Source organism: Eublepharis macularius, chromosome 1 (assembly GCF_028583425.1).
Source record: "Eublepharis macularius isolate TG4126 chromosome 1, MPM_Emac_v1.0, whole genome shotgun sequence".
Taxonomy (NCBI): Eukaryota; Metazoa; Chordata; class Lepidosauria; order Squamata; family Eublepharidae; genus Eublepharis; species Eublepharis macularius.
Window position 1 is genome coordinate 202,514,818 of NC_072790.1, and position 10,310 is coordinate 202,525,127.

The 10,310-nt window shown below is 47.0% G+C and overlaps 1 protein-coding gene across 1 annotated transcript in view; it reads right to left on the reverse strand.

The window, feature by feature from the left end:
* Window positions 1–9,885, reverse strand: part of TTBK1 (tau tubulin kinase 1) — a 137,381-nt gene extending 127,496 nt beyond the window's left edge. Inside the window, exon 1 of the mRNA XM_054994565.1 lies at window positions 9,763–9,885. Within this exon, the coding sequence (XP_054850540.1) occupies window positions 9,763–9,870 (108 nt within the window). The 5' untranslated portion in view covers window positions 9,871–9,885. The remainder of the gene's footprint in view (window positions 1–9,762) is intronic.
* Between the last annotated feature and the right edge of the window lie 425 nt (window positions 9,886–10,310).

Genomic DNA, 10,310 nt, shown 5'->3' on the forward strand with positions numbered 1-10,310 from the left:
TGGTAGTCTGCTCCAAATACGTTTTGTTGTCTTCACAAATTTTGTTTATTATTTTCTTTTCCCTTTTCTTCTTCAATTGCCATGCCAGGTACTTTCCAGGTTTATTAGCACCCTCAAACACTTTTTGATTCAGTCTTTTAAGATTCCACTCCAATTCTTTATTGCTCATTGCTGTTAACTGTTCTTGAAGTATTTTAATTTCCTGGTATACCTTCTTTTTCCCTGGTCTCTTTTTTAGCTGTATTTCTTTGGCTTTTATTTTCTCCTCAATCTCTTGTCTTTTCTCCTCTTTCTTCTTTCTTGCTCTACCATTTAAGTCCATTAGTATGCCCCTTACAACCGCCTTGTAAGCATCCCAAACTTTATTGGTTGGTACTTCTTTATTCACGTTATATTGTATAAAAAACTTTGTCTCTCTTCTCAATATTTCCATATTCTCTCTTTCCTGTAACAAGTCCTCATTTATTCTCCATGCTTTCCTTTTTCTCCTTTTTCCAAATTTCCACATAATTGGGTTGTGATCTGAGCCTACCATCGGCATTATTTCTACCTCCTTAGTCCATAACGCTAAGTCTTTTGAGGCCCAGATCATATCAATTCTTGATAATGTAAAATGCCTTGCAGAATAGAAAGTAAACTGTCTACTTTTAGGATATTCTCTCCTCCATACATCTTCGAGAGTCTCTTGTTGAATCAAGTCAAAGAAAAGCTTTGGCAATAATCCTCTTTTCTTTTGTGCCGTTGTAGACTTTTTGTCTAGTTCCAAGTCTGTCACTCCATTGAAGTCTCCAGCAAGAATTATCTGGTCATATGTAAGATCGTCTAAATGCTTCCTTAAATCCTCAAAGAAGCTTTCTTTTGCACCATTAGGTGCATAAAGTCCGACTACCAACACTCTCTTTAAATTCCAAATGCATTCCACTGCTACAAATCTAGCTTCCACATCTCTCATAACAAGTTTTGGCTGTAGCTCCTCTTTTATGTACAACACCACTCCTCTTTTTTTCTTGTTGGAAGCCGCTGCAAATTCTTTGCCCAATTTTCCAGATTTTAAATATTTTACATCCTGTTTTCTAATATGGGTCTCTTGCAAACAAACAATATCACATTTTTGTTTTAGTAGCCAGTGAAAAATATTTTTCCTCTTATTCGGTGAGTTTAGTCCATTTACATTCCAAGATAATACTTTACACTCCATATTCATATTCATATTCATAGTCTTGATGGTAAGTCTTTTTCATTGTCCTTAATAAATCGCTCCATCTCTCGCTCAGATCTGATGCGTTTTTTTGCCCCTCCAAACTCAAAGGACACTCCTTCCGGTAACTCCCATCTATACCTGATTTTCATGTCCTTCAAAGTCTGAATTAGCACTTTATATTTTTTCCGGTCCAATAACACTGATCTGGGCAATTCCTTCATTATAATAATCGTCTTGCCATCAATCTCCAATGGATCTTGAAACTGTTTTGTCACAATCCTCTCTTTCATATTTCGTGTTGTAAACTGCACAATCACATCTCTTGGTAATTTCCTCTGGGTTGCAATTCTCGAATTCACACGGTATGCCACGTCTAGGATAGCCACAACTTCCTCCTCCTCCTTCCCCAGGTATTCAGCCAACACCTCAGTCATCTGTTCTTGCGCTGACTTCCCTTCCACTTCTGGCAAGCCGCGAAAACGTAGCTGCTTCTCCATATGTTTAGTTTCTGCAACTGACATTCTCCCCTTCACCAATCTCATCTCTGTTTGTTGCGTGTCTGCTAAATTCTCCATCGCGTCTTCTACTGTTTTAACTCTCTGCTGCGTTCCTTGTAATTCACTTCGTATTGTTTCCATGCCTTTTTTCACTTCTGACAGCTCCGATTTTACTGTCTGTGTAACCTCTTTGACCTCTTTTATCAGCTCCAATTTCGTGTCCTTAAGTTCTTTAATCATATCTAAAAGTTTTTTATCCAAGTTTTTATCCAGGTTTTCTATTGCCGATTGCCACTCTTTTTTTGACATCGTGGGGCTTGCTTTAGCTCGCTCCCACGAATCCGCTCTCTTCCTTAACTCCGTGGCGTAAAATTTAACGTTTTTCTGTTTTAAATGTCCCAATCTTCTTTTAAAAATTAAATTTTAAAGAGTCCAAAATGTCGGGCGTCTTTTCTCTATGGTTTCTCTATGATTTTGTAATCCAAGATGGCCTACTTCCTCTTCCGCTGAAGCCGCGACCCTTCCCCTTTCAAAAATGGCGATTCCCTACTTCCTGCCCTCCAGCAAGGGCCGCTTCTCTCCAGCCACTCTATTGTTATTACGCACTTCCTGTCTCCCGTCTTCCCACAGCAGATCTCGCGATGGTGTCTTTTTCTCACAGCTCCAAAGCCACAGGTATTCAAAACAATAGTCCAATTTCTTTAATAACTTCTTTAAGCTTAGTCTCTTTTCAAATACAATTCCTGCCGAGTCTTCCCCTCCTTTTCACTAGTCTGTTGCAGTTTAAAAATCTACTTTTTTCCTTCTCTGTTTTTATCAATCTGTCCCGTATCGGAAGATAGTGATCTTTACCTTCTCTTCACTTTTCTCGGGTTGTAATCGCTGTTTCGATTTTAAGTTCTCCTCTCAGCTTCTTCCCCCAATCGAAGCTTGGGTATGTAGGTCTTATGCCAGCCGAATTGGCCCCAAAACTGCCGCAGAGATTATAGCCGACCCGTCGCAAGGTGGGACCTCAAGGATCGGGAGGGGACCCGTTGTGTAGAGCCCCCCCTCGTCCGAGATCTAGCTCACCCTAGGGTCTTGAGCGTTCTTTGCCTGCTCCCCACCTGAGAGCAGTCGGCCGCAGGCTATTTTCACCCCACCGGCCGGTTAAAACGGCAGTCCGGTCAGCTCCGCAAGTGGAGCTGCGTTAGACCTCCATGAATCCCAAACCGGAAGTCCACTGGGGTGGTCCGGGACCTGTCCAAGTTTTTTGCGATGGTGGGGCTGCCAGATGAAATCCTGACGGATCGAGGGGGCCCGTTCCGTGCCACAGCCATGCGCCAATTCTGCCGGAATTTGGGGATCCGGCAGGTGTTCACCTCGGCTTACCACCCTCAAACAGATGGTTTGGCAGAGTGGCTGAACCAGACCGTCAAGGAGGCCCTGAAGAAGATGACACGGGACAAGCCTCACCAGTGGGACCTCTACATCGACCCGCTCATGTTCGCCCTCAGGGAGACCCCGCAGGCCTCCACTGGCTTCAGCCCATTCGAGCTGCTATATGGGCGCAAGCCACGAGGGATGCTCTCCCGGCTGACAGAACGCTGGGGGCCCCAGGCCAGCAGCCCTGCGCCCACCCCACAGGAGTACGTGAGCCAGCTCCATGATCGGGTGCAACAGTCCCAAGCCGAGGTGAACTGCAGACTGACTCGCACCCAGGCGAAGCAGAAAGCCGCCTACGACCGGGGTGCAAGGATGAGGACTTTCCAGGCTGGAGAGAAGGTCCTGGTGCACCACTCAGTATTTCCCAGAGAGGGAGGGGACGCTTGGAGGGGCCCCTACCCGATTCGGAGGGTGCTGGGCCCCACTACCTATGAAGTCCAGTGCGGGGTCAGCCGACGTCGGCAGAAGACCCTGCATGTGAACCTCCTGAAGCAGTGGCACGAGCGCCCCGAAGAGGAGTGTGGCATGGCTGAGGACCCATTGGAGCTTCCTGACAGTGAGCTGCCGTGGACCTCCGAAGCCCCGGAGTTTGAGGCGCCCAAGGTGGACCCCCAGCTTGATCCAGCTCAACGGGCCCAGCTACAAGACCTCTGCACACGGGTTCCCGGGGTCTTCTCCCGCAGGCCGGGCAGCACCAGCCTGATTCAACATGCCATCCCAACCAGCCCGGGGCAGACAGCCCGGGCTACCTGGCGCCCCATCCCCAGGAAGCGGTGGGAGGCAGTGGAGAAGGAGACGAACGAGATGCTCCGGCTGGGTGTAATCGAACCCTCACGGAGTGCCTGGAGGAGCCCGATAGTCCTGGTGCCCAAGCCAGATGGGACCACCCGGTTTTGCATTGACTATCGCGAACTGAATAAGGTGGCCCAGTTCGACGCCTACCCCATGCCCCGAGCAGACGTGCTGGTGGACCACCTGGGGTCCGCCAGCTACCTGTCGGCCCTGGACTTAACAAAGGGCTACTGGCAGGTGCCCGTACGGCCGGAGGACCGGGAGAAGACGGCCTTTGCCACCCCCCAAGGCCTCTTCCAATTCAAGAAGATGCCGTTTGGCCTGCATGGGGCGGCGGCCACCTTTCAGCGGCTGGTGGACCAGGTGCTGGGAGAGTGCCGGGCATACGCCATGGCGTACATTGATGATATTATTATCTTCAGCCCCGACTGGCCCACCCACCTCCAACACCTGGAAGCCGTCTTAAGGGCCCTCCTACGAGCTGGGCTAAGGGCGAACCCAAAAAAGAGCCACCTGGGGTTCCAGGAACTCCAATACCTGGGCTTCGTGGTCGGGGGAGGACAAGTCAGGCCACCACCGGACAAGGTGGCCTCAATAGCCGACGCCCCACAGCCCAAGACCAAGAAGCAGGTTCGGCGATTCCTAGGACTGCTGGGGTATTATGGGCGGTTCATCCCCCACTTTGCCTCCCGAGCGGCACCCCTGATGGACAGCTTAAGGAAGGGGCTGCCCAACCAAGTCCGGTGGACCCCAGAACTAGAGGCAGCTTTCAAAGACCTGCGGTCCGCCCTCTCTAACGCCACTGCCCTGTGGAACCCGGACTTTGACCGGCCCTTCACACTGGCCACAGACGCTTCGGACACCGGCCTCGGGGCTGTGCTGACCCAGGAACGTGACGGAGCAGACATCCCGATTCTCTTCCTGAGTCGGAAGCTACAGCCCTCCGAGAAGCGCTATGCTACAGTGGAGCGGGAGGCCCTAGCGGTCAAGTGGGCGGTGGGGGCCCTGCAGTACTACCTGGCCAAAAACCCCTTTATACTGCTGACGGACCATGCACCCCTGCAATGGCTCCATCGGATGAAGGCGCACAACCCCAGGGTGCTACGCTGGTACCTCTCCCTTCTTCCAATTTACCATCAAATACCGCCGGGGGGCACGGCATGTGGACGCGGACTATATGTCCCGCATGTTTGAGACTGAGCCGGACCCCCACAACTCAAAGCCAAGCGGGGGGGTGTGTCCGGGGTCTGAGCCCCAGCCCCCAGACTTGACAAGAGGGAACAGCAGGGGACAAAAGGGTGGCAGCAACTCCACCCCCCAAGCCGGCAACCAGGGCCAGAACCTACCTACTCCATGGGGAAGGGGCAAAAGGCCAGAACCTCAGAGGGGTGGAGGGGGCAAGGAGAGACCAGCCAGCCCCACCTTCCAGGGGGAAGAGAGGGGGCTAAGCAGGCTGGAGGGAAAGGGCCACAGCAGGGGGAAGGTGGGTCCAGCAGCAGCAGCAGCAGCCCAAGCAGAGCCCTTACCTGGCAGGGAGAGGATGCCGCTGCTGCAGCCCAGAGCCACACCATGGCTAGAAGACAGCAGCCTGGCTCAGGAGTTCCTAGAAGCCAAGCCTCTCCAGGGGGGGCTGCCACAGGCATTCTGGGGGAGGAGATGGGTAACCCCGCCCAGCCTTGCTGAGCAGGCAGCGCAGAAGCTGGCTAAGGCAGCTCCTCGTGAGCAGGGCCAGGCAAGCTCAGTAGCTCAGAGGCTGGCTGGGGCAGCTCCTCGTGAGCAAAGCCAAGGAGCCCTCAGCTGGGGATGGCTCGCACTCAACCCCACCCTGCCAGCAAGGCAAAAGAGCCCAGGAGGGATTAGTGGTTGGAGGGAAACACCTGGAGGAATGCACAGCTGGGCCCAGTCAGGAGAGGGAACAAGCCTGGAAGGAGGACGGGGTGGAGAAAGGAAACCCTATAAAGGGTGGCTGGGAAGAGCTCTGCGGTGGTGGGTTTGAGTAGGAGTGATGGAGCAGAGTGGGAGTGGAGAGAAGCCACGGAAAAGGCAAGAAGGAGAGTGGAGGTTTGAAGGAGAGTCTTGGGAGGAAGAAATGGTGGAAGAGGCAGGGGGTAAGCAGGCCAGGTTGAGCAGGCCAGCGAGTGGATTGAGAGGGAGTCAGGGTGAGGTATACCGCCCCTCCTTCCACAGAGCAGGGTCCTGCAGAATCCCTGGCCCCCCTGTGACGTCAGGGGCAGACTGCCCAGTGCCACGCCCAGCGGCAGCTGCGGCAAGCCCTGACAATCTTTAACACCAGCGATTCCCTGGAGGTTATGAGATATCATTGAAGCATACCTTATTTAAACTAGCTTCTCTTTGCCCTTTGCAATGGTCACTCACAAACTATACTGTGATTGTATACAAGTCTCCTCTAACCAAAGTATGCAGAAAGCCCAAATCAAGAACCATTTTAGAGTAAACAACTGTTAGGAATATCATTTGACTTTTGCCATCCCACACTCCCTAGAATGAATGCAGACCGGATTGGAAGGGGGAAGGAACTGTTAGGGTCTTAGTGAATTAACAGTGGAATAGGAAAAAAAATATAAAAGAACAAAAATTACTATTTGGGAGCCAAAGCAATCAGTTCAAAAGGTTCTCTTCTGTTTCAGGGCATGAACAGTGCAATCTTAAGAAGATTTCAATAGGCTTAAGCTGGAGTGACACTTTTTAGGATTACACCGTACAAGACTCAAGATATTCATGATACCCTACCCCTGGTTCTTTTACTCCAGAGCTCTATACTACTTCAATAGACTACAACTCCCAACAGAACAAAATAAACTACTCAATGTCAGATATTAAACAAGAAATCAGAACAAGACTGCCATCCCAAAATAAAAATCCAAAATGCATTTAGTTATAAAAATATAAAACAAGGCATCATTAAGCAAGCGATGCAAGGCAAAGAAACACGATACCTAGCTTATTATAATAATTCTACCTAGTCATAGAAGGGCACAGAACTGGCATTAGCTTAAGAATTTCAAGAGGAATAGATTTTACTTCTCAATCAGTGTCTTATATCAGCAGATTGAGATTTCAGGCTCTTCCAGGTGACTGAAACCCCTCCATGGGGTTTCAGTCACTTTCTAAGCAGAATGCAATCAGATCCATTGACCAGACTGAAGGTTAAGACCATACCCAATGACTTTCACAATATTCCCATTTAATTAAAAGTGGACTTGGGGAAAAAACAGGAAACTTTCAAGGGAAACAATCCAACTTCAAGATCTTTCTCATCATCTGACTGGCTTACTCTATACTGGAGCAGACTAAGAGCAGCAGGTAATCTGAACCCTCTTTCAAAAATCCAGTGATTGGCTTGCTTTAATTAAACTCTAAAAATCCAGGGAGAATAGGGGAAATGCTAATCGTCCCTGAACAGTGGGGTCACTTCTTTAACAAACCATAGTTAATAATCAAAGTTATTAATAAACCAAAGACAGTTAAGTCTGGTTGTCCTTTGGCACAGTGCCTCAACACACATTTTATTAGGAAGCTTGAAACCAGTGGCCAAACAAGGAAATCGTAAGTTCCTCAACAAAAGAACAAGAGTTTTTCCATCAATAGAAATGAGTATATGACACTCAGATCACTCCCATATAGAGAGAGGGAAAAGAAATCTATATTCTGAAACACACACACTTAAAATTTAGGTTTCAGGTTGTTAGCTGCGTTGTAGGACAGCATGATTTGAGTCTAGTAGCACCTTATAGACTAATAAGATTTTATGGGTGAAAACTTTTGAGAGTCGAAGCTTCCTTTGTCAGATACCTTAAAATTTAAGGATGTCTTTTTTACAAGAAACTGACCACATTTTAACTAGCCACAAGCATTCTTCTGACTAGTTAAGAATTAAGCTAATACTCGTAAAATAACATAATTGACCTCCATCGGGGGATTTGTATGAAATAACTAATCTCTTTCATATCTCAATACGATTAAAAAAATGTATATGAAGAAATAAAGTATATACCCTACAGGAAGGGAGAAACAAGTCCCTACCCAAAGGTGTAGCATCTAAATATAGATGCAACACAACAGACAAAAGGCAGAAAGGACAAAGAGAAAGATTAGAATGTGCAAAGAAAACATAGCATGCGAAATACGAACACATATAAAGCACTACATCTTACCCTTCATCGAAGCATACTGAAGAGTCTGTGCCCTTTGAATGCACTGTTTCAAACAGCAAGGATACTGTATTCAGAGAATTCAGGTTTTACATCCAAAAATAATATGTTTAATTCAATGTGCCTCTGGATGGATATATACAACAGGAGCTAGTCTTGCTGGCAGAGGACCAAATACTTCAGAACACAGCAAGCACAACATCCACATTAGCAGCTGACCACCTTGACTGCAGTTCATGTATTCTGAAGCAACACGGACAGTATGGAAAAAAATAACTACCTATTGCCCTCCTTCAGGCAAATTTGGAAAAAGTACTAAATTGACTTATATATATTATTTTCTCTCATTTTAAGAAGGAGTGGCTAGCTTGACTTTTCTCATGACACATTAATTGTGTCTCTCTCATCTGTTTGTTGGTGGGAGACATGGTTCTTACACAGTGGTTTGGCAAATCTCTACAGAGTTTGAATGAATGCCGCCCTAACAAATAGGGCACAAGAATCGACAGGGATCAAAAATAAAATGGAGAAAAAGCAAGCCATGTATACAGCCCTCATTTCCTAGGAAGAAGGGTGGAAAGGAGGGATAGATGCTTTTTTCTCTTCTTCCTCCCTGAAGGTGGTTCAGTTCATTTTTTCCTGCTGTTGTAACCCTGTACCTTTTCTAAATACAGCACAGCATGTAGTCTACTATTATGTGCTCTTATTGACATTCCTCAGCAAGACGTAAGAGTTTTGAATGAATGGGCTTTGAGAAACAAAGGTTTCTTTTCAGCCATGGTAGTGGATTTCTTTCCTCGTGGTCAAGTTTTCTGCTTGGAGATGCACTCCGCTTGGCCTATCCACCCACCTCATTCTCCTCACAGAACCATAAAACACAGAGCACTTAATTAAATGTAAACATACAGATTGAGGTATTTGACCTATACAGCCATATTTGAAAGTTAGCTTCTTTGCATAAGGAAATAAAATATATAAAAGAAAAAGTATATGTTAAGAGCTAACAATAATTTTACTATAAAGTAAAAGTCCCACAAATAACTAGGTACAAATGAAATGGGAAGTAGGTTCAAGACTTGTAGAATCTCCCTTCAAAAATCTCTCTCAGCACAGGTATGATGGGGCATAAATCAAAGAGAATTTCTTAAATCATGTCATGCTCATGACACCAACAACTTTATTTTTTTGTCTTTCTCTGGGCATAGAGAAGGGGTTACTGGGGGAGATGAGGGTAGAGATAGCCGTGAACTTCCTGCATTGTGCAGGGATTGGACTGGATGACCCATAGGGGATCTTCCAGCTCTATGTTTCTATGTTCTATGAGTCAGTACCTAAAAATATGCCTCAAAAGATAACAAGGAACCAGTGCAAATCGCCAGAGTCCTGATGAAATGCACTCCTCCCCTTGGCCTATCCACCCACTCCATTCTCCTCATCAGGAGACTGGTTGTCCTGGCAGATGCAGCTCTAAACAGTATGCAGCTCCATACAGAGCATTTTTAGCCATTACAAGTGTCAATGACTCCAGAAACACACACTCTCCAAGTTAACATCCAGGCAACTGCTTACTTTGGAAAGTTCTCAAAAAAATTCAGAACTGTACTAGGTAAGAAAGGGCAGTCGAAAGATATGACATCCACCAAGGCCAAAGAGAAAGAGACAGAAATGTACTCACCACTTTCCAACGGTCCTTCACCACATAGTTGGCCGGCAGAATGTCGACCTGTTCCCCTCCCCCACTCATGTTTGGTTCGTCCTTTATGGCAGCTGCTAGGCACTGCATTTGCCAGCCAGAGAATATTTTAGTAGCAGCTCCCAATTTAAATGAGCCATTTATCTAGAAGAAGATGAAAAACACAAAAAAGGGGAGGGGGGAAAAACACATATACAAAATTACTGCAGGTCATAAGAAACAGATCATTCTGATGAAACAAATACAGTCTAGGCCAAGAGAAAGAAAGTAGCACTGGAAAGGTGGCAAACTCACCTTGGGGGCAAAGTACAGCTTGCAATAAGCCTTGCTGGCCCAAGCTACTGCCCTCTTTACAACGTTGCCAGCTGTCTTCATGCACAAAATCAGCAGAAGCAACCATGCCGTGAGTCAGCAGCACAAACATAAAAGTGGTGACAAGTTACTGGCTTATACCATGCAGGGTTTTTCAGTGCTGGGGGGATTTGAAAGCCAGCAAGTCAAAAGACTGGCCGAAGCCAACTTCTTGGATA